This window comes from Oryctolagus cuniculus, chromosome 14 (genome assembly GCF_051225735.1).
Source record: "Oryctolagus cuniculus isolate XC-2025 breed Fujian yellow rabbit chromosome 14, ASM5122573v1, whole genome shotgun sequence".
Taxonomy (NCBI): Eukaryota; Metazoa; Chordata; class Mammalia; order Lagomorpha; family Leporidae; genus Oryctolagus; species Oryctolagus cuniculus.
In genome coordinates, this window is record NC_142880.1 from 86,313,950 (window position 1) to 86,338,565 (window position 24,616).

Genomic DNA, 24,616 nt, shown 5'->3' on the forward strand with positions numbered 1-24,616 from the left:
AGATTTGAAAGTAGTGTTACAGCTGAAAGGCATGGACGGTGTTGTTAAAAGTTGTAGTGAATAAATTAAAAAAAAAAAGACTAAAATGGCAATTTTTATGTTCTACCACAATAAAAATATAAAGACGACAGGAAGGGAACGAAGAAGGGGGCAGCCTGGCGTCCAGAAAAGAGACCAAAGACGACATCAGGGTGAAGACCCAAGGGTGTGTGGCTCCGTGCGGGTCCCTGGTCCCCATCTCCAGAGAACAAAGCAGCTTAGGCGAGAAGACAAAAGAGAAGCCCGTACAGGGAAACCCGCCACCCAACCCGTCCCTGGCTTCCCGCCCCTCTGCCTTCCGTAACCGCCCGGAGTTTGGCGGCCGGCGCTGCCCCGGGGGCGGGGACGAGCGGGACGCGACGCCCGGCCGGCCTCCAGGAATCCAGTTTCCCCGACATGGGGATACCTCCCTCGGGCCTGGCATCCCTAGCCTGCGAGAGGCCAGCGCCGAGGCCAAGCTTGCACCGCTTCGGCACTCCCCGAAGCGCACCTCTTACCACTACGAGGCCAAACCTGCAGGCCTCCGCTGCCGTCAGATCGCCTCGGCGTCGCCTAGTCAGCTTCCCGGACCTGGATCAGTGCGCGCGCTGCTTCCTGATTGGATCGCCCCTGCTCACCCCAGCCAATCCCGATAGTCGCCGAGACTCTGACAGAAGGCTGCGCCGCTGCTGTTTGATTGGTAGCCCGGCTGTGCGTCTGCGTCGCGCCTCTTCTGACGATACGGACAAGATGGCGGCGGACAGTGGCAGCGATTCGCAATTGAGGAGAAGGCGCCGGGATGCGGGGGACCCGGAAAAAACGGAACTCGGTGGCAGAGACCTGACCACGGCGGTGGCCGTAGATCAAGATAACAATGAGGAGAATGAAGAGCGTTGGGTTGGGCCTTTACCTGTGGAGGCAACATTGGCCAAGAAGAGAAAAGGTAGCTGTAAGATACCCGTAAGAATCAAGAATAGGTTGAGAGAATTTCAACCTTGAGTCTTCAATTAATGAATTTTCAGACTTAAGGGAAGTTACTTAAGCATCTGAGTCAGAAATTGTTTTCATCCAGAGCCAAAGGTCTGGGGGTTTCAAACCATACTCGGGATATCATGGGCCAAAGCATTTTGCCAATAACTTTAAATAATGACAAAATTTTTTTAAGTGGAGAAACTAATAGATTACATTGCCTTGGTTTTCCAGTGTGTGAAATGTTCCCCTTATACATTTAAGACAATTAAAATGTAATCTAAGTTCACTCTTCCCTACTTAGAACTCTTAAGTAATTTTACTTTCAAAACAAAGCATTTTATGATATGACTGCTCCTTACCTCCCAAGTACATCGTCCATTACTCTCCTTTCCCAGCCCCTTACTTTGAGTTTCAGCCATAGTAAACCACTTGAGAATGCCCATGTCTTCTTTCTCCCCAGGCTACCCACGCTCATGTATCAGGGTGTCTGTCTGGAATAATTTCCCTCACCCCTTTCACTGGATTAACTTTTGTACAGACTTTGGCACTGAACCTGTCATCTCCTGTGAGAAGCCTTATGACTTCTCCAGCCTAGATTTCATTTCTAAAGCATATTGATTGTATTCCTTAATGTTTATTTTACTGAATTTATGATTAAAATCCCCCCCTTGTTTTTGTTTGTTTGGTTTTTGTTGTTTTGTTTGAAATGTGGAGAGACAGAGAGCTTCCGTCCACTGGTTCACTCCCCAAATGCTCACAACAACCAGGGCTAGGCCATGCTGAAGCCAGGAGCCCAGAAATCAGTTCCATTCTCCTATTTGGGTGGCAAGGACCCAAATACTTAAATCATAAGTATTTGTTGCTACCTGCTGGGCTGTGCATTAGCAGGGAGCTGGGTGTCTCAAATAGGGACTTAATTTAAGCAACTTAACTGCTTGGCCACAGGCCAGTCCCTGAAGCTACTTGTTTGAACATTATTTACTAACACACTTAGACTTCCTTGTCTTTTTTTAACTACTTGGTCTTCCTGATAAATGTTCCAAAGCAAGAGCTGGTATTGTGTCAAAGTGGGTTAAATGTTCCATAGAAAACTTTTCCTTCATTGCACTTGTTACAGTTTGTGTATTTATTCGTGTTACCTGGTAAATGTTTTTCTACTGCTATAACTATAGACATGTAAAAACAAGGATCATGCTGTTTTGCTCCAATTTGATAGAGTGATTTCCATATAGCAGGTGCTCAAAAATATTTAGTAATGAATGAGTATTAAAATTCATGTGCTAATACTTAATTATCTTATATTGTTAATGAAATAAAAGAGGGTAAGCAGAACAGTCCAACAATATTGAGACGCTGATAGTAGTGTTACGAAACAGGTATCTTATAAACTTAACATAATTGAGACAGAGATAGAAATTACTAGGTGTGAAAATTTTTACCTTAAGTTAAAAGCTTATTGTTTTGAAGCCTGTCAATAATGCCTTCAGTTTGAAGAGAAAGTTAAAACTAAAGAACTTTGAAACATTAGAAGAATATAATTGGAAATTTATCTAAAAGGATAGTTGTTTAATAATTTTAACTTACCAGAGATGGAACTATGGTGTTTAACATGTTCTACATACATTTTGAAGAAGACATATGGCACTAGTTTTAATTAAACTGACTGTTTTAGGACAGGAACTTTCATACTCTTACTCTGTATCCCCGTGAAATTTATTTTGTTCTCAATGAATATTTAAGAGTGAACTAATAAGCAAAAAAAGGAATCTGTATCAGGATTAAATTTAGCTGCATATTACAGAAAAACAAAAATGATGTTAAAAAAATAATAAAAGTATTTTAAGTGTAGAAGTCTCAAAGTAGGCAGTCCAGGATTAGTATGGAGACTTAAAAGGTTCCTAAGCTCTTTCTAACTTTCTACCATAATATAACTAGGATAGGACCCTCATCTTGAAGCACTAATAATTGGTTGGACAAGGTTAGGAAGATAATTATTACATTTTCATGAAATTTCGTAAGTTCTGTTTTTTGTTATTGTGTATATGTTTTTTGTGTTTTTTTTTAACGAATTGATAGACTGGCCGGCGCTGCAGCTCACTAGGCTAATCCTCCTGCGGCGCTGGCACCCCAGGTTCTAGTCCCTGCTGGGGCGCCGGTTCTGTCCCAGTTGCTCCTCTTCCAGTCTAGCTCTCTGCTGTGACCCAGGAGTGCAGTGGGGGATGGCCCAAGTGCTTGGGCCCTGCACCTGCATGGGAGACCAGGAGGAAGCACCTGGTTCCTGGCTTCGAATCCGCGCAGCGCGTGACGGCCGCAACGCGCCAGCCACAGCAACCACTTGGGGGGTGAACCAACAGAAAAAGGAAGACCTTTCTCTCTCTCTGTCTCTCTCTCTCTCTCTCACTGTCTAACTCTGCCTGTCAAAAGAAAAAAAAAAAAAAAAGAATTGATAGACAGCACTTCATTACATGTTAAAGGAGAGAAAGAAAATCCAAATAGAACATGGAAAATTTTAAGTGAAGAAATGACAAAATAATATTTAATTTATTCATTTGTTATACTTTTTTCCCCTCAGTGCTAGAGTTTGAAAGAGTTTATCTTGACAATCTCCCCAGTGCAAGCATGTATGAGCGGAGTTACATGCATAGAGATGTTATCACCCATGTGGTATGTACCAAGTAAGTCTGTCACTTTTTTTTTTCTGAGCAGGTTATTAAAAAAAAAAAAAAACCTTCTACTTTCAGATGGATATGGATTTGTTAAAGTAATTTGGGATTTTACAGATTTCTACTTAATTCCACAGATTCTGTGATAGTTCGTGTTAAAGGCCTGTATGTTCTTCCTTTGTTATACGAAGAATGCATTCTGTAAAACAAAACTCCCTAGCTTATGGATATGTTTTCTGGAGCTAAAAGCCAAGAGGTGGTGTCTGAGATTCCCTGAAGAAGAGGAGTCATTACTTAAAATGGGATTCATTGGCTTATTTCTCTAATAAAGAAAATGATAAGAACTGAGACATTTGGAAATATTAAAGGATTTTCAAAATGGATGAATGAGGGATTTGGGGAAGGAGAATAGTAGTAACATTTTACTGTTTGTTGAGCTCATAGTATGTACTGTGCCAAGGCTTTTTCCTAAGTTACTTAAGAACAATCTTGTGAAGTAGTATATGCTCTTCATTTAAAGATGAAGAAACTGAAGTTTAGAGAGGTTGAATGACAGATGAGGCTGAGTAAGAAATAAAAGGGGTAAATGCTATCAGGATTTCTATTCTTTAATAGATTTTGAACATGTGAGCAGGACAGAGATGTAAGATTCATTTTTTTTTTTTTTGAAGGACCACTCTGGCTGTAGTGAGATGAATGGATTGAAATAAGGCAAGAATAGATACAAGGAGAGCAGTTAGGAGACTAATGTAGAAATCTGAATGAGAGATATGATGGTAGCTTGGAGGATAATTAGCCATGAGTATGGATAGTAGATCTATTGGTCTCTTGAAGAAAAATTTTGTTTCAGATATAAAATGTATAGGACAAGTCTGACCAAATATTAGCACCATTCCTGATTCAAAGATACCGAACTATGGATACTGCCATTGCTGTTACTTTATCCTCAACTTTGTTTTGTTTTTTAATCCAAGGTATTGGAGTATAATAGAAAGATTGTAGGTTTAGTGGCTAGGTAGATCTAAAAACCATTCACTAGCCATGGATCTAGGATAAGTAAATCTAACATTTTAAAATTACTTCCTAAATTGGATGTGGTTTATTGATTGTGCCAAATATATCTTCTTTTTTTTTTTTTTTTTTTTTTTTTGGACAGGCAGAGTGGATAGTGAGAAAGAGAGACAGAGAGAAAGGTCTTCCTTTTGCCGTTGGTTCACCCTCCAATGGCCGCCACGGCTGGCGTGCTGCGACCAGCGCACCGTGCTGATCCGAAGGCAGGAGCCAGGTGCTTCTCCTGGTCTCCCATGGGGTGCAGGGCCCAAGGACTTGGGCCATCCTCCACTGCCTTCCCAGGCCACAGCAGAGAGCTGGCCTGGAAGAGGGGCAACAGGGAAAGAATCCAGCGCCCCAACCAGGACTAGAACCCGGTGTGCCGGCGCCGCTAGGTGGAGGATTAGCTTATTGAGCCGTGGCGCCAGCCAAACATACCATTTAAATATAAGATGTTATTCATAGGGAAAACTGGGTGTACTACTTCACAGTTTTTGTTTTGAAAGCTTAAAACTATCCTGAAATAAAAAGTAAAAAAAATTAGAAAACTCTCCCAATTTGGAAGATAATAAAAATACCCATCTAAAAGGGTTACTATAAAGATTAAGGTAGCAGCCGGCGCCGCAGCTCAATAGGCTAATCCTCTGCCTGCGGCGCCAGCACACCGGGTTCTAGTCCTGGTCGGGGCACCGGATTCTGTCCCGGTTGCTCCTCTTCCAGTCCAGCTCTCTGCTGTGGCCCGGGAGTACAGTGGAGGATGGCCCAAGTGCTTGGGCCCTGCACCTGCATGGGAGACCAGGAGAAGCACCTGGCTCCTGACTTCAGATCAGCGCGGTACGCCAGCCGTGGCGGCCCTTGGAGGGTGAACCAACAGTAAAGGGAGATTTGTCTCTCTCTCTCTCACTGTCCACTCTGCCTGTCAAAAAAAAAAAAAAGATTAAGGTAATATGTGTAAAGTACCTGGCATACACTTTCAGTAAATAGAAAGAAGTAAATAAGTAAAAATCTGTAAAACCACATGTACTTTATAGGGAAGACTATTGTGTTTAAAATCCTTGTGATACTTACATAGCCAAAATACCTTCAGAAGGATATAAAAGAAACTTATGTTGAATTTGAAGTTTATTTATAAACTTCTGAGAAATAGTGTACATTTTCTCATGAAAAGACTGCTAATGGGTAGTTTTATCAATAAGAAATCCTGAATTCTAGTAATTCCTAGCAAAATTTCTTTTTAATGTCAAATCCTAGTTCAAATCTGATTCTAATTCATGGGGAATTTAACACAGCAGCAACTGAAAGTAGCCAGAAAAGAGCTTCAAAATTTGCTGTGTTCTATTTATCCTACTAGTGGTCTGCATCAAGGAAGATTAAAAACCTATTATGAAAGAGTCAAAGATTTTCAGTGAGTGATTTCTTTAATAGTGATTCATAGATCTATTTTAGTAATTAATACTTCAATTTTTATATATGCAGAACAGATTTTATTATTACTGCCAGTCATGATGGACATGTTAAGTTCTGGAAAAAAATAGAAGAGGGAATTGAATTTGTTAAACATTTTCGTAGTCATCTAGGTAAGAATTTTACCTTTTTATTTGTAGTTCTCTTTTAAACTGTACTAGTTAATGTTTCATTAATCTTTGTTTTTTTTTCTTTGAATCATGCATATTTCTTCATTAGTATTTACCAGAATGTTTTAATTTGATTTAAATAGGCATTATTGAGAGTATTGCAGTTAGCTCTGAGGGAGCATTGTTCTGCTCTGTGGGTGATGATAAAGCAATGAAGGTGTTTGACGTGGTGAACTTTGACATGATCAATATGCTGAAGCTTGGGTAAGTCTTTTGTAAAGTCTGTATTTTTTTTAAGTTAGTGAAACAATTTTTAAACCAAACTTCACCATTTCACAGGTTGTTTCTAAAAAGAGAGTAATACTATATCAATGCAAAAATGCACGTTTGGGTTCTACTTGTGAAAATGGATAGGCTGATTCCTTGTTACTATATTATTTTGAGGCTTATGCTGTGTTTTTCGTCATTAATAACAGAGATTCCAAAGTGCATTTTTTTAAAAGATTTATTTTATTTTACTTAAAAGAGTTACACAGAGAGGGAAGGAGAGGCAGAGAGAGAGAGAGAGGTCTTCCATCTGCTGGTTCACTCCCCAGTTGACCACAACAGCCAGAGTTGTGCCAATCCAAAGACAGGAGCCAGGAGCCTGGAGCCTCTTCCAGGTCCCCCACACAGGTGCAGGGGCCCAAGGACCTGAGCCATCTTCCAAGCGGGTGCAGGGGCCTAAGCACTTAGGCTATCTTCTACTGCTTTCTCAAGCCACAGCAGAGAGCTGGATCGGAAGTGGAGCAGCCAAGACCCAAACCAACACCCATATGGGATGCCAGCACTCCAGGCAGCGGCCTTACCCACTAAGCCGCAGCATCAGCCCCCCAGAGTGCAACTTAACAAGGATTTGTTATATTTGATTAACACTATGTAGTAAATTGATTGAGATCCATTATGTCTAATGGATCCATTATGTCTAAGAATTAACTTCTTTTCTGGACTGTAGTTATTTCAGTAATACGGAATTGTGTTTTATGCTTCAAAAAGTTAATGGGTCTTTGGAATTAAATGGTAAGATTGGTGCAAAAATATTTTTGAAATCTTTATATAATATGTATTTTCCGTTAACTTTTTGAAGATCCATAGTGTACGATTTATATATATGTTTGGATTTCATCAGTAATATTAAGTTTTGGAGTATGTTGAAAGTCAAATACTCTTTAAAGCATGTCCTTTTTAAGATAACATACTGTGTTTGTACACATCTAGGAGAATGTCAGCTTTCAAGTCAAAAAGTTTTAGAACTTGCTATAGTGTGCTTGGATGCCATAACAGAAGACCGTAGACTATGTGACTGAAACAGTAGAAATTTGTTTTCTCACATGTTTGGAGTCTGGAAAGTTCAAGATTGATATTCCAGCAGCTTTTGGTTTCTGATAAGGTCTAGATTGAGAGACTTAGAGACACTGACCCTTCTAACTGCCTCCATGATCCCATTTAACCTTAATTACCTCCTAAAGACTTTATGTCTAGAATGTCCTATTATGGACTAAATTGTATCCATAATTCAAATAATTCCATATTTTAGAATTTCCTTCAAAATTAGTTTATGATTTTATGAACCACTAAAGGAAAATGTTATTTTTATAATTGAGACTTACTTTTGACCACAAATAGAATTACATAACTTGATTATCTGCCTTATTCTCCAGCTTTGTTTTCTAAGATGTTAACTTTTTTAAAAATAAAGTCTATTTAGAAATGTTGAACACTGGCCCCTTGAAGATACTCAAAACCACGTATTTCAAGTTTTGTTAGCAATGCTAAAAGAAAGTTCCTGCATTGCAGCATAGCGGATTAAGCCACTGCCTGAGTTGGGGACGTCCTGGCTACTCTGCTTCTGATCCAGCTCCATGTTAATGCACCTGGGAAATCAGCGGAAGATAGCCCAAGTACTTGGGCCCCTGCGCCCATGTGAGAAATTCAGATGAAACTCCTGGCTTCAGCCTGGCCCAGACTTTACTATTGTGGCGATTTGAGGGGTGAACCCATGAATGGAAGAGCTCTCTCACTGTAACTATCTGTCTCTCCCTCTTTGTGTAACTCTGCCTTTCAGATAAATAAATAAGTCTTTAAAAAGAAAGAAATGCTAAAAGAAGAGTTTCAAAAAGATTTTGAGCATTAGTATCATGGCTGGAATAATCTTTTTAGCTTCTCAGAATACTAATTTGAATCAGACAATATTCATTTGAGGATATAAGTTTGATATAATGATTAATTCTGTTCCTTTTAGTTCTTTTATATTTGTTTACCATGCGGCCTGTTCAAAGTTTATAGTTAATTATATAAAAACAAACTAATGATGAGTATAATAGGATAATGTTTTCTTTTGAACATAGTCATAACTAAAATGTTTTTATTTTAAATATTTTGAAAATGGGTTTTTAGGCCTGCGCCGCGGCTCACTAGGCTAATCCTCCGCATTGCAGCGCCGGCACACCGGGTTCTAGTCCCGGTTGGGGCGCCGGATTCTGTCCCGGTTGCCCCTCTTCCAGGCCAGCTCTCTGCTGTGGCCAGGGAGTGCAGTGGAGGATGGCCCAGGTGCTTGGGCCCTGCACCCCATGGGAGACCAGGAAAAGCACCTGGCTCCTGGCTCCTGCCATCGGATCAGCGCGGTGCACCGGCCGCAGCACGCCGGCCCCAGCGGCCATTGGAGGGTGAACCAACGGCAAAGGAAGACCTTTCTCTCTGTCTCTCTCTCTCACTGTCCACTCTGCCTGTCAAAAAAAAAAAGAAAAGAAAAAAGAAAATGGGTTTTTAAAAAGATTTGTTTATTTATTTGAAAGACAGAGTTACAGAGAGAGAAAATCTTCCATCTATTGGTTCACTCCCCATATGGCTACAACGGCTGGCGCTGGGCCAGGCAAACTGGGAGCCAGGAGCTTCTGCTGGATCTTCCATGTAGGTGCAGGGGCCCAAGAAACTGGGCCATCCTACTTTCCCAGGTGCATTAGCAGGAAGCTGGATAAGAAATGGAGCAGCCAGGACTTGAACCCATGCCCATATGGGATGCCAGCATCGCAAGTCACAGCTTTACCTGCTATGTGACAACACCGGCCCCTGAAAATGGATTTATAAAGTATACTGTTACATGCTAACTTATTTAAAGGAAAGTTATACCTGGACTTTTACAGAGATCCAAAGGTAATGTCCCAGAGTATTTTAAGGCTGGGGTCTGATTAGGTTTCATTATCTACTCAAGAGAAATAAATGGTCTGCAATCTGCAGTTCTTTTCTTGTGGCTTGAAAGATCTTTAGATGTTATTCTCATCACATTGATGAGGTCGTAAGGGGCCAGTGCTGTGGCGTAGTGGGTAAAACCACCGCCTGCAGTGTCAGCATCCCATATGGGGGTGCCAGTTCAAGTCCCGGCTACTCTGCTTCCAATCCAGCTCTCTGCTATGGCCTGGGAAAGCAGTGGAAGATGGTCCGAGTCCTTGGACCCCTGCACCTGCATGGGAGACCCAAAGAAGCTCTTAGCTCCTGGCTCCACATTGGCCTGACTCCAGCCGGTGTGGCCAACTGGGGAGTGAACCAGCAGATGGAAGACCTCTTTCTCTCTCTGCCTCTCCTTCTCTCTCTGTGTAACTCTGCCTTTCAAATAAAGAAATAAATCTTAAAAAAAAAAAAAAAAAAGGAAGAAAGAAAATAAGGTAGCTATTCTTGGCTACTTTTCCCCATTCTGTGTCTCTGCTACCTTTCATTAAAGAATCCAAGTCTAAATCACTAGCCATGACATTTTGGTAGTAGTGCAAGGAAGTTGCTTACTTGTTGTACTGACCTTTTTATCCTCCCTCAATTTTTTACTCTTTTAGCTACTTTCCTGGACAATGTGAGTGGATCTATTGCCCAGGAGATGCCATATCTTCTGTTGCCGCTTCTGAGAAAAGTACAGGAAAAATTTTCATTTATGATGGTCGAGGAGATAACCAGCCACTTCATATTTTTGACAAGCTCCATACATCACCTCTTACTCAAATACGGCTAAACCCAGTTTACAAAGCAGTAGTGTCTTCTGACAAATCTGGAATGATTGAATACTGGACTGGACCTCCTCATGAATATAAATTCCCTAAAAATGTGAACTGGGAATATAAAACTGACACAGATTTATATGAATTTGCCAAGTGTAAGGCTTATCCAACCAGCATATGTTTTTCACCTGATGGGAAGAAAATAGCTACTATTGGTTCTGACAGAAAAGTTAGAATTTTCAGGTTTTTAACTGGAAAACTCATGCGTGTATTTGATGAATCATTAAGTGTAAGTGCAATTTATCACATTTTACTCTTAAAATGTCTATTTTGTGTGGTTTCTTGAAAGATTTTTTTTAGAAAATAGATGTTTAGATTGATCATTATTTTCTTTTAGCCATCTTCTATCTTGCATTGTAACTGTATTAGTTAGGTATATTATGTGATATTTTCCAAGCCAGTTATTCCCTATTTATGTGGTTGGGTATTATTTTCCAGTTTTGTTGCAAGTTCATCCTTTGATGATCCTCAAAATCCATTCTAGGCCACCTTCTGTTCTTTCTATTCACTGCTATATTCTCCCAGATTTATTTATGTAGCTTTCTATTATGAACAAATCTGGTTGTTGTCTTCGTAAATAACACCACTGTCCATCTGAATGCGTAAGCCAGCAACCTTAGTCATCCTTAACTCTTTCTCCTTACCTATTTTGCATGTCCCGCCCATTTTACTTTCTAAATACACTTTAAATCACCCCATTTCTTTTCACAGCTATCATTACCCTAGTACATGATCTTTTGCCTGACCTGCTGCATAGCCTACTGCCTGAATCTACCCTGGATTCCTCCTACCATTGTACTCTGCACCAGAGCAGCCTTTTAGAACCACATGTCTGGTCATGCCATTCCTTTGCCTAGACTCTTTCAGTGATTTCCTGTTCTTCGACAACAACAAAATAGTGGCCTACCATGTACAGCCTCTACCTACTACCATTCCAGCCTGCTGTCAGTCCTCCTTTCCTCTACCTTAGTCTAGCAGTTTGGACCTTCTTTCAGTTTCTTAAACATGTCTACTGCCACCGCTACCACTTGTATATGCTGTTTCTTTTCCCTGGAGTGAAACCTCCCTACACACATGACTCCATTGCATATGAAACTCATTTTCCACTTTTCAATTGAAGGTTCACTTCGTCTAAGTAGCTTTTGGAATGTGACTGATTATCGCTTCTGGGCCTTTTGGCTAAGAGCAAGTGTGGAATGTGACTGATTATTACTTTGTTTGGTATGATTATATTTGGTTACTGTGTTATCAGCCAATGAGAATTAAGCCCCATGTGATGTTTAGCCTCACAATTCTATATCACTAAAAACAGCTCTTGACACAGAATTACTCAAGTGACTCTAGCCTTCTCTTATTAGACTGCTACAACAATTTATTTTAGAGTATATATAGTTGTATTTTGTTTTTACCCATTCAGAGTTAAGTGGTTTCTGTGGATACTTGAATCTCATCAACTGTTTGCTGTCAGAAGGTTCTCTGACTGCTAAGGTGTGTTAAAACCTCCAGTAATCTATGGGTTGAACCTTTCTAACAATAATGCTTATTGTATGACAGTGTCAATTCTACAGTCTTTGGCAGTGACCACTTCAAATTGTATTCTTTGCATTAAGCACTTCAAAAATTGTATCAACTGATATTAGTGGCACTCCTTTTTTTGAAGTCATGTGGTAATGAGCTCTGTGTCTGCTTTAAGTAATATAAAACCAGACAAATACGAAGATCTGTTTGCTAGCCAAGTGATCATCATGACAGATTTTCTTGTTGAAAACAAGTAGATTTCCACTCTGATTTAAGGAGAAACCTTTCTTGATGTTTTCTTCTTTAATGGTGGCCAAAAACCAGGTATCACTTTTAAAACTCTTTACCAAATTGCAGTTCTTCCAAATTGCTCAGGAAAAAAAAAATCAGAAAATAGAGACACTCTATACATAAATAATCTTAAAACACACATTCTGTGATGTTTAGTCCACTGTTTCTTCATTGTTGTCTTAAATATTTGTTAAAGTGACAGTAATGAGTTGGCAACAGGAGGTTAGGAGGAAAACTTATGAAAGAAGTTGAAATGCAGAATGAAAATTTACCAAAAAAGCCAGTATCAGTTTAATTAGTTCCCTACAATGCTAGTGACCAATGATGCCTGGAATTTCACAGTTCCATGTTGGAAAGCGGTGGAGCTTCTAACAGATTAGAATCCTAGTTTAAGAAATTGAATGGGATGATATGATATTGTATCTTTCAGTATTTATTAACTAAAATACAGAGTCTGTGTACCCATGTAGTTGTATATTACAGAAGTTCTGCTATGAAAGTTGTAATACTGTAAAGGGATTTCTGATCAGGTGTTTATGAGAGTGGATTAAATTATGAAATAACTGCATGTGAACAGGTGGCTACTTTTAAACCTTATTTATGTCTTTAAATTTTATTTATTATTTTTGAATGTCAGAGTTACACATAGACAGAAGGAGAGGCAAAGAGAGACGTTCCATCCGCTGGTTCACTCCCCAACTGGCCGCAGTGGCCAGAGCTGCGCCGATCTAAAGTCAGGAGCCAGGAGCCTCCTCAGGATCTCCCATGCCGGTGAAAGGCCCAAGGACTTAGGCTATCTTCTGCTGCTTTCCCAGGCCACAGCAGAGCGCTGGATTGGAAGTGGAGCAGCCGGGACTTGAACCAGCACCCATATGGGATGCCAGCACTGCAGGCGGTGACCTTACCCACTACACCACAGCACTGGCCCCAAACCTTATGTCTTGAAAACTGAGTCATCTCTAGCTATTCCTGGTATACAAATAGGCAATATAATACTTGTATGTATTTATAGGTAGATGTAGATATAGATATCAGTCTGAGACTGGAGACAAGAAAACCTAACAACTAGGTCTTTTAACTATTTTATAAGACCTTGGCCTCCTGCTTGTACTCTAGCAAATATACATTCTTTTGACATTTAATATCTTTTATTATTCTGACCACATCAAGAAAAACTGTAGATTTTCAGTTAATATAAGCATGAAAGAAAGATGGAAGTAAGTGGGACATATCTGGTTTATTTTCACCTGCAATGGAGAGCTACTTTTGAATTGTATTTGGAACCCTATTTAAAAAATTGACTATAAAGATCATCATATCTTTTGGAAGGCTTATGTAAGTGTACTAATATAATTGAAATGTGACCCCGAACATAAAAATTGTATATTAAGTGTCAAAAGAAAAGTAAGCAAATTTCCAAACTATATAGGGCACTCAGAAAACTCATTTCTCCTAAGTCACACTTACCTGTAAGTAATCTAACTTCTCCCTGTTAAAATAACCTGAAATATTTTCTGAAGTATGATGAATTTGTTATAAATCGTAAGATAATAAGACATCATCTTACGAAAAAATTGAATTTTGCACAAGGATCTCATAGTTTATACCTGCAGTGTCCATTATAAGTAGCCTTTAGCCACATGTGGCAACTGAACACCAATGTCTGTAGTTCAAATTAAGATGTGCTGAAAGTAAAATACCTGCATGGTTTGAAAAGCTTAATTTTGCAAAGAGTAAGTTTTTTTTTTATATTATTGCTGAAATAATACTTTGGATATATCAAGTTGAATAAAACATTAAGATGAATATCACCTTCTTTCTATAGCTGCTGGGTAATTTTACATGTGTGGTGTGCATTATATTTCACTAGAAAGTGCTTGTCTGAGGCTTTTAAAAGGCAGCAGTCTGTTGTTCTATAGAGAAGGTATTATATTAACCAGTTGGATTTTTCTTTTTAATTAAAAGAAATGCTTACCACTTAGTGTAAAATACTTTATGATTAAACTTACTAATGTCTTTTAATTTCTACTTACACTATTTAGAGTGTCTATTAAGAAGATATATTAGCATACAGACTGTCAGTGGCTCTTAATGTGTATTCTGCTTCTCTTTAGATCTTGCTGCCTTTTTTTTTAATATGGTCATACTTCAAAAATTCATGGAAGATGTATATTGTGGATTTCAAAAAAATTTTTGTACCAAAATAAACTTACGTTTTAATTTCATTTTTCCACAGCTTTTAAACACTTGTTTGGGGAGAGGTGAGGAGAGTATGTGTGTAACGTTTTTGTTAATACATGGTTTGTTTCCTAGATGTTTACTGAACTGCAGCAAATGAGGCAACAGCTACCAGACATGGAATTTGGCCGACGAATGGCTGTAGAACGTGAGTTAGAGAAGGTGGATGCTGTAAGGTTAATTAATATAGTTTTTGATGAAACTGGACACTTCGTACTATATGGAACAATGCTGGGCATTAAAGTTATAAACGTAGAGACAAACCGGTAAGCTTCACTGTGTGTGCTTTTAAAAATGCCTTTATGAGGGACCAGTTCCTCCATCAAGGAAACAATGGGAGTTTTGTTTGTTCCAAGACAAGTGGCATGGTCCCAAATGTCTAAACTTAACCAAATGTTTTGACTGGATTTTCTGTGGTCTCTTGGTTGTTTATAATCTTATGTAAAAAGTTTCCACTTGTGTTTGTAAAAGAAACAGAAAGAAGATATGCATAGTTTCAAGATTTTTTTTTTTTAACAAGTTTCAGTCTGTCTTTTGCTTATTGATTTAGCCTGGTTCATGTTAAATGTTGCCAAATATTTTAACCACAGAATTCGGCATTACATCCTGCTAGACATAAAATCAGAAGTTAAAATGCATGAAACCACAATAAGCTTTTTGTGCAAACAGTCCATTTGGTCTTAGTACAAAATAGCTACAATCAGATATTGTCACTGAATATAAATGAAAGGAACTTAAAGAATATTTTAAGGACAAAAAAAAAGCCCTTGTGGTCTACATTCAAACATATATGTAGACATTCATATTGTAGTTCTTGGTGATATAAAATCTTTGAAAGTTTGCAGAAAGATTGAAATAATAAGAATAGATTAAAATGTTTTATGTTCAGCTCTCAGGATCTATAAGACACCCATGGATACCAAACTGTGGATGTTCAAGTCTCTTATGTAAAATTGCAAAGCATTTGCAAATAACCTATGGCCATCCACTCATGTACTTTAAATCATCTATAGGTTACTTCTGATACTTAAGACAATGTAAATGTATGTAAATAATTATAATACTGTGTAGTTTAGGAAATACTGACAGGGAAAAAAGTGTACATGATCACAATGATAGGTTTTCTTTATTAAATATTTTTGATCAAAATATTTGCTTGAGGGGCTGGCGCTGTGGCCCAGCTGGTTAACGCCCTGGCTTGAGGCACCGGCATCCCATATGGGCGCCGGTTCTAGTCCCGGCTGCTCCTCTTCTGATCCAGCTATCTGCTATGGCCTGGGAAAGCAGTAGAAGATGGCCCAAGTGCTTGGGCCCCTGCACCTGCGTGGGAGACCCGGAAGAAGCTCCTGGCTCCTGGCTTCGGATCGGTGCAGCTCCGGCCATTGCGGCCATCTGGGGAGTGAACCAGCAGATGGAAGACCTCTCTCTCTCTGTCTCTACCTCTCTCTCTCTGTCTTTCAAATAAATAAAATAAATCTTTAGAAAAAAAACAAATTGCTTGAAGCCATGGATGAGGAACCTGCAGATACAGAAGACTGGCCATATAAATGCATGTTTTGTTTTTATTCTAATAGACTTAACTTTTTAGAAAAATTTTACATTCAAAGCAAAATTGAGAAGAAGGCTACAGATTTTTCCCATACGCCCTTTGCCCCACCACCACCATGCATAACCCCCATTATCAACATCCTCCACCAGAGTGATACACTGTTACAACCAAGATCCTGTATTGACATATCATGGTCACTCAGAATCCGTAGTTTATGTTAGCGTCCACTCCTAGTGTTGTACATTCTTTGGGTTTGAACAAATGTAGCATCAAACAGAATAGTTTCACTGCCCTAAAAAAATCCTCTCTGCTCAGACTGTTTGTCCTAACCTACTTTGTAACTCTTGGCAACTACTAATCTTTATTTTCTCCATAGTTTTGCTCTTTTCTAGAATGTCATATACTTGGAATCCTATAGTTTGTAGCTTTGTCAGTTTGGCTTCTTTCAGTTAATAATATGCATTTAAGGTTTCTCCATGTTTTTCTATACTTTAATAGTTCATTTCCTTTCAGAACTGACTAATTATCCATTGTCTGGATGTACTACAGTTTATTCCAGTTACCTACTGAAAACATCTTGGTTACTTCCACATTTTGGCAATTCTGAATAAAACTGATGTAAACACACACATACAGATCTTTTGTGGATATAACTTTTCAACTCCTTTGGGTAAAAGCCAGGGAACACTATTGCTGAAGCCTATGATAACTGTATACATTTTTTAAAGATGCATTTATTTATTTATTTGAAAAAATTAGAGACAAGGAAAGACAGATCTTCCATTCGCTCATTCACTCCCCAAATGGCTACAATGGCCAGCCTGGGCCAGGCAGAAGCATGGAGCCAGGAGCTTCATCCTGGTCTTCCATGTGGGATGCCAGGGCCCAAGCACTTGGGCCCTCTTCTGTATCAAGGAGCTGGAACAGAAGTGGAGCAGCCAGAACACAAACTAGCACCCATATGTGATGCCAGTGTCAGCAACCTGTTACAACACCAGCCCCTGGTATATTTTGTTTTTAAAGAAACCACAAAACTGTTCCAAAAGGCTGCAATGAGTGAGAGTTCCTGTTGCTCCATACACTTGCCAGTATTTCATATTTTCAGTGTTCCGATAGGTGTGTGATAGTGTCTTATTTTAGTTTGGAATTTCCCTGATGGCATATGATGTGGAACATCTTTTCATATGCTGATTTGCCATCTGTGTATCTTCTCTGGTGTATTTAAGATGTTTTTTTAAAGTGGATTGTTTATGTTCTTAATGTTGACTTTATGAGTTCTTTATTTGGTAATTATGTTATCAGATAGGTCTTTTGAAATTATTTTTCTGTTAATCTGTGGCTTTTTATTTTCTTAATAATTTTATTTAATCTGGAAATTATAACTGTCTACCAATAAAAAAATGATACTTTGGGGAACAGTAAGAGAAAACTTTTAAAAGACTCACTGGTTATTGTAGATAACAGATAATAGATAATGGATTCCTAGCTTTTATTTGTAAAGTCATCATGATTAGAATTAATTCTGGCCATGTTATCATGTAAAACATTGTTATTTTCCAGGTGTGTACGGATTTTAGGCAAGCAAGAAAATATTAGAGTGATGCAACTGGCTTTGTTTCAGGGAATAGCCAAAAAGCATCGTGCTGCAGCTACTATAGAGATGAAAGCCTCTGAAAACCCTGTTCTTCAGAATATTCAAGCTGACCCAACAATAGTCTGTACATCTTTCAAAAAGAATAGATTTTATATGGTATGTGGAAGTACTAGGAAGTACTAGGAGATAGACCTTAATGTTAGGAATTTTATTTTCTTGGCTTAATAAGGCTTCAAATGAAGAGAACCTTGGCAGTAACTGTAGACTTTCTAAACAGCCAAAATACAATAGTACAACATTAGTATTGGAGAATTTTTAACTAGAAGTTTATTTTATTTCTGTACTGTTTTCCATTATGTCTTAAAATTTTTCAATCCGGCTTCTGTAGTTATTTATGCTGAGATGATAGGAGGTCGGTGGATATGGTCATAATTGCATTCAAAATAGTTTTCAATGTGTGGTTTTTGCAATTTTAATGTTTTTATCATTTTTTCAGGTTTTCTCAAACAATTTATCTCCTCTAAAACTGTATGACTTCATTCTCTAAATGTATTTTATCTTTTCACTTCATTGTAATGGTGTAATTCTCTGGAGAATTAAAAGTAATTATGTGTTAGGCATTGTTCTCTCAGCATTTCATATCCATTCATTTAATCTTTAAAATCACCTTTATTGAGAGTTAGGTACTATTATTTCCCACTACAGGTGAGGAAAATATTAACAATTCACTTCCCCAGAGTCACATAACTAGTAAATGGCAGAACTGGAATTCAGACCTAGGCAATGAAAAGTAAGCCAAAGATGGCAAGCTAGAACATACTTAGAAGGCATAAACAGTACCACAAGTATAGCTGTTACCTTGATAAATGTGTACCCGAGACATTTTGTATCCAAAGGAAATTAAATCTCATTTTAAATGATACATGTACATTACATGGATTATTTTCATATTAAATAAGTTAGTTGACTTACTTATGATGGGAAGTGATTCCAAAAAAATAGGATTTATTCTGACATGAATTCTTCAAGTATTTCATCAGAAATTAAATTTCCCTGTTAATAAATTTTTACCAGCTATAAACTTTAATTCACTCACTTTTTACTCTCCTTTTTCAGTTTACCAAACGAGAACCAGAAGATACAAAAAGTGCAGATTCTGACCGTGATGTTTTTAATGAGAAACCTTCTAAAGAAGAAGTCATGGCAGCTACTCAAGCTGAAGGACCTAAACGAGTTTCAGACAGTGCCATTATCCACACAAGCATGGGCGACATTCACATCAAACTTTTTCCTGTTGAGTACGTACTATTTTGTGCTTGTGTAAATAACTATTTAAATGTGTGTGAAGAATCTTAAAATTGTTACTTTGACTTAAGGAATTTTGAAGAATTGAAATGTTTGATAGAGTACCTATTCCTGGGCTTAATAACTATTCTGCTAGACAGTGGGAAAACTGTATACTTCCTTGTATACCCACAGGTTTATTTTGAGGACAAAATGTTTTGGCTATGAAGGTACTGAATATAAACTATAACGATACACAAGTGTGTATCATTATTACCATTAATTATACAACTAAACTCTAGGTTTTGTGCCTGCCTTGTAATTGGCATTTCTCTCAAAACAGATCCTTCAGAGAAGGATAATTATTTTTTCTTTCTGAAATTTGTTCGCCATTTACCACCTCTTCTTTAGCCTCAGTAGTTTTCTGCTTTGAAAATGAATTCCAACAAAAAATAAGAGCTTTCATTGAAAGAAAAAAAGCTGAAAAGCACTCTAAACACTTTAAAAGATAATAAAACTAAGGTATAATACTGAACACAATAGAATTATCTATGGCCATTCTTGACCCAAAAGAAGACATCTTTTGTAAGACCTTTATTTTAAAGTATTTACTTACAAATATGAGTCATGCCGTGTCTTGGTACTGAATAAAGAATGAGACAATTTAAGACCCCTGGATAGTTTAGTTTCAAGTGCTCAGAACCCATATGTCCTTAAATCCATGTCATGAGTACTTGGAGTGAGTTCCTCTTGATTCTCTACCTTCTAATCTCTGCTGTCAGCCATTTCAGGATAATTTACCATGTGAAACCATTTCATACGATTAGTTATTATTGAGAGGGCTTTATATTTTTGAGTGTAGTTGTCATTCAGTGCTGATTACATTTAGGCGATGTTATTTCTGTGAGTAAGTGCTTAATCAGGAATGTGTTACTTTAAAAAAAATTAATAAAAATATACTACTTGGGGCCGGCGCTGTGGCTCACTTGGCTAATCCTCCGCCTGCAGTGCCGGCATCCCATATGGGCGCCGGATTCTAGTCCCAGTTGCTCCTCTTCCAGTCCAGCTCTCTGCTGTGGCCCAGGAAGGCAGTGGAGGATGGCCCAGGCGCTTGGGCCCCTGCACCTGCATGGGAGACCGGGGGAAGCACCTGGCTCCTGGCTTCCGATTGGCGTAGCTCCGGCCATGACAGCCATTTGGGAAGAGAACCAACGGAAGGAAGACCTTTCTCTGTCTCTCACTGTCTAACTCTATCTGTCAAATAAATAATTATATATAAAAAAAAAAACACCCAAGTTCCTACTTTAAAAAATACATATACTACTACTTATATGTCCTTTCAACTCTTGCTTCTCCTGAGATTAGAAGAGGTTAGGAAAAAAATACTGCCCTTCTAAAAACTCAAAAGACATTGACAGTATCATTAGGAAGCGGACCTACAAAGAAATTTGTCTTAAGATGCTCTGAATCAGTTTCATATTTTTAATGTACATCTTACTAGGTGCCCTAAGACAGTGGAAAACTTCTGTGTTCACAGCAGGAATGGTTATTATAATGGACATACATTTCACCGTATAATTAAGGTAAGTTACACAAATTTCGTGTGATTTAACAAATAGTATGTTATTGTATAACAAGAGATTTCAGTCAAAGGAATCCTCTTTTTCACATTTATTAGTGAGTTAAGGAAAAAGGAAACATGGGCTATTGAAGCCAAATAAGAATGGATAGTCATGAATACCTGAGATCAGGGATAGGAAAGAGGGACATGGCTACCTTTTGCAGTATTTTGTCAGCAGCCAAGTAAAGAGTAAGATAATGGGCAAATGGCATGCTGAGATAAAACCAATAACCAAGGTTAACCTATTCTAAGTAGGTGCATAGGTCTAGATCTAGAAAGTAAGATTTTTAAATCAAGAGTCACAATGTCTTCTGTTCAGTGAGAATCACTATTAGAGAAGCATAGTGAGCTCAGCCCAGAATTGTGAGCAGCATTCCATAAAGTGCATGGGGCAGTGATGTCGTTCTTGCTTATCAGCAGGTCAGAAATGACAGATGGAAAAATCAGATCTCAGTGTCCTGAAGAAATTAGTGGAATGGCTTTTCAAGAAACCCAGAGTATTTGGGGAAAGGGAGGAGAGATGAGGGCAATTATAGAAGATGTAAAATAATGTGTAATTCTAAAATGTAATTATAGTATTGACTAATTGAATTTAGACTGTTAGAAAATATAGTTCACATCTGTAAATTGGGAGATCTATTTTGTTTCAAACACTGATTAAGAAATAGAAGTACACCATCCAAATATAGCTTAATAAGGTTTTGATCAAACCACTTTATAGGGTGATTGTTAAGGAAGCGAAGATTTAAATACAAAGCACTTTCGGCAGAAATGCATAAAACTGCAAAGAACACAGACACAGGTACTTCAAAACATTATGGAAAATCAAAGGGATAGGTGTTTGGCCTAATAGTTAAGATACTGGTTGGGATGCTGCATCCCACATTAGAGTACATGGCTTTGACTCCCTGCTGGGAATCCTGATTACAGCTTTTTGCCAATGTAGACTCTTGGAGGCAGTAAAGTAATAGCTTAAGTAGTTGGGTTTCTACCACCCATGTGGGATACCTGGATTGAATTCCTACCTGCTGGCTTTGGTCCAGCCCAGTCCTGGCCATGGTGGGCATTTGGGGAGTGAACTAGTAGATAGGAATTCTGTCTCTTGTCTTTGTCTCTTTTGTCTCTGCCTCTCAAATTTGAAATTGATATTCAAATTTTTTAAAATGTAAGTAAAAAAAAGTCCATTTATATAAAGAATTTTCAAAAAGTTCATGGAAAATGTGGATTGTGAAAAACCTAGGTGTGGATTTCAAGATTTTTTTGGCACTAAAGTAAATATCTATTAATTCTGGTTTGCCACAAAACTTTCTGGAATACTATTTGTATGTACAGACATGGAGTATGTATATATAGAAAAGGACAAGGGCCAGCACTATGGTGCAGCAGGTTAAGCTATTGTCTGCAGTGCCAGCATCCCATATGGGCTCCAGTTCCAGTCCTGGCTGCTCCGTTTCTGATCCAGCTCCCTATTAATGTGCCTGGGAAAGCAGTGGAGGATGCCCCAAGTCTTTGGGCCCCTTCCCCCACATGGGAGACCCAGAAGAAGTTCCTGGCTTCTGGCTTCAGCCTGGCTCAGCCCTGGCCGTTGTGGCCATTTGAGAAGTGAACCAGCAGATGGAAGATCTGTCTCTCCTCTCTGTAACTCTGACTTTCAAATAAATAAATCTTAAAAAATAGAAGAAGAAGAAAAGAAAAGGATGATGTAATCTGCTTTTGTATTCTTTCTGTTAAGGGCTTCATGATTCAGACAGGAGATCCAACAGGTACTGGTATGGGAGGAGAAAGCATCTGGGGAGGAGAATTTGAAGATGAATTTCATTCAACATTACGGCATGACAGACCTTACACACTCAGCATGGCCAATGCTGGATCAAATACTAATGGGTCACAGTTTTTCATAACAGTAGTACCAACAGTAAGTACAACAATCATTATCGAGAACCTACAGGTTCACAGGTTATGACCTAAGAGAATTAATTCAGTGGAAGAGAGCTGCATTATTCTCGTATCTGCCAGGTTAAACTATCCTAAGCTGCCTCTTAGTTATTCAGGTAAGACTTCTGCAGAGCGCAGGTGTTTGGCATAGCAGCTAAGATGCCAGTTGGAATGCCTGTGTCCCACATTGGAGCTCCACTGGATTCAGTTCCCAGTTCCTAGCTTCAGCGTCCCTCAGCTGTTGCAGGCATTTGGGGAGTGAACCAGCAGATGGGGGCTCGCTCTCTGTTTTCTGCCTCTCAACTATAAATAATTTTTTAAAAAATATTAGTGTACAAACTTAATAGGTTTCTGTAGAGAACTTTTAAAGTTTTAACCATAGTTTGTTTAAGCCATGCAGAGTAAACTACCTTTAGCAAACATCTTCTGGCTCCCTTTGGTCTGAATGATGTAGATGCTAAAACTTATATTCCGCCCTCTTAACTCTAAAGGTTCTACATCCATGGATCAAACCAACCACAGATCAAAAATACTTGAAAAAAAAATTGCTAACATGTGTGGACTTTTTTCATCATTATTCCCTGAATAATAATAAAATGTACATTGCATTAGGTATTACAGATAATCTAGAGATGATTTAAATTATGTGGAGGATATGATTAGGTTATATGCAATGCCATGCCATTTTATATAAAAGAACTTGATCATCCATGGATCTGGTATCTGCAGGGGGTCCTATCTAATCCCCTGTAAATATCAAGGGACAACTTCATTAAGTTTTATTGTTAAGGGGCCAATTGTGGCATAGAGGGTAAAACCACCCCTTGGGACACTGGCATTCCATATGGGTGCCATCTGAGTCCTAGCTGCTGTATTCCAAACTGGCCTGCTAATGGCCTGAGAAAAGCAGCAGCAGATGGCCCAAGAGTTTGAGCCTCTGCCCCACCATGTGGGAGACCCAGATGAAGCTCTTGGCTTTTGGCTTCGGCCTGGCCCAGCTCTGGCTATTAAGGCCATTTAGGGAGTAAACCAGCAGATGGGATCTCTTTCTCCCTCTCTCTCCCACTCTCCCCCTCTCTCCCCTCCTCTCTCCCCCTCCCCCACTACCACTCTAACTCTGACATTTGAATAGATGAATCTTTAAAAAAAAAAAAGAAACAAAAATGGTACTTTTAATTTAGTTTGCTCACCCACAGAGTGTGATTTTAAAAAATCTAGATGTAATAAGGTTTTTCCATTTGTTCTCCAACACAGCCTTGGCTTGATAATAAGCACACAGTATTTGGACGAGTGACTAAAGGAATGGAAGTTGTTCAGAGGATCTCCAATGTCAAGGTCAATCCCAAAACAGATAAGCCTTATGAGGATGTCAGTATCATAAATATTACTGTCAAATAAAAGAAGACTTTTTTTTTATTTGTAAATAAAAATGCACAAAATTAAACACAAGATTATTTTACATAAGAAAGCTTAAGACTTGCTGAACTTACAAATCATGTTTCAAAGATGCAATGCTATATTTTTGTATTTTTTATTAAAGGACATTTTTTAAAAATTATCTTTGATTTAACTTGCTGTATTTCTAATTCTGGGAGATGTTAAATTTAAATGGACTAAACTCAGGCAAATAGCACTCCTTGTAGGTAGCTTCTCATGAGGTTCAAATAATCTTTAAACAGAGAGGGATGTATTCAAAACCATGTCTGCTCTTGTATGATGAAAAGAGGACAAGACCACTGTGAGTCAATCACCAGGATCCAATTTCATATACCATTTCTTCTGTAAAGTTTTCATTTCATGCCAAACAGTTTTGTCTTTTGAACACTGTTAAGGAATAGTGATAAGCCTCAACAAATAAACAAACTCTCCAGTTAAAAATATTATACTCTTTAACTATTATATCTTTTTACATATAAGAACCAGAATAAATGAATACCTGAATCCTTGGTTTTATGTGGAAGTTCATTTACTATTCTTTCTATCCTCAAGTTATAGTAAAAATTTTGGTATCTAATAATAGATTAGTAAAAATTGTAAGTCTTGTACTGATATCATTTCCTTACCCATCCATAAAATAACTATTAAGGGCCACTGCTTCTCATTTCCAGAAATTTGTAGAGGGAATGTGCTCAACAGACCTGTTTAGGGAATTATATTCTTATGTTTTAAATCTAAGCTTATACTTATATTTGATCAGCAGGAATATTTCATTCATTTTACATCACAG

General features: G+C 38.4%; 2 protein-coding genes across 18 annotated transcripts in view; one reads left to right on the plus strand and one right to left on the minus strand.

The window, feature by feature from the left end:
- CENPK (centromere protein K) overlaps positions 1-703 on the minus strand; it is a 45,146-nt gene extending 44,443 nt beyond the window's left edge. For 4 of the 15 annotated variants that reach the window (XM_089312825.1, XM_089312821.1, XM_089312824.1 and 1 more), the window contains exon 1: positions 530-669. The gene's annotated coding sequence lies outside the window, so the exon portion shown is untranslated. Of the gene's footprint in view, positions 1-529 lie in introns of all 15 variants that reach the window. The other 11 variants (XM_070056766.2, XM_008262269.5, XM_089312827.1 and 8 more) reach the window with 9 other exon arrangements.
- Positions 704-756: 53 nt separating this feature from the next.
- On the plus strand, positions 757-24,330 carry PPWD1 (peptidylprolyl isomerase domain and WD repeat containing 1). 3 transcript variants are annotated; one of them, XR_016220213.1, is made up of 12 exons: positions 757-961; positions 3,563-3,665; positions 6,180-6,280; positions 6,421-6,541; positions 10,141-10,588; positions 12,984-13,140; positions 14,482-14,672; positions 17,516-17,705; positions 18,666-18,847; positions 20,335-20,416; positions 22,187-22,369; positions 23,644-24,330. XR_016220213.1 is itself a non-coding variant. In XM_002714064.6 (11 exons), exons 1-11 carry the CDS (start codon positions 769-771, stop codon positions 23,785-23,787), a joined length of 1,938 nt encoding a protein of 645 aa, XP_002714110.1. In that variant the 5' UTR covers positions 757-768; the 3' UTR covers positions 23,788-24,330. The 3 variants fall into 3 exon arrangements, 2 of the variants coding, with proteins under 2 accessions (XP_002714110.1, XP_089168938.1); XM_002714064.6 differs by lacking the exon at positions 12,984-13,140; XM_089312812.1 differs by lacking the exons at positions 757-961; positions 3,563-3,665; positions 6,180-6,280; positions 6,421-6,541; positions 10,141-10,588.
- Positions 24,331-24,616: the final 286 nt, after the last annotated feature.

Excerpts from the sequence above, each read along its gene's own strand:
- PPWD1 (XM_002714064.6), top strand. The coding sequence starts at position 769 with ATGGCGGCGGACAGTGGCAGCGATTCGCAATTGAGGAGAAGGCGCCGG. Across the intron at positions 18,848-20,334 it reads ATCAAACTTTTTCCTGTTGA|GTGCCCTAAGACAGTGGAAA; the intron begins GTACGTACTATT and ends ACATCTTACTAG. Across the intron at positions 20,417-22,186 it reads CATTTCACCGTATAATTAAG|GGCTTCATGATTCAGACAGG; the intron begins GTAAGTTACACA and ends CTTTCTGTTAAG.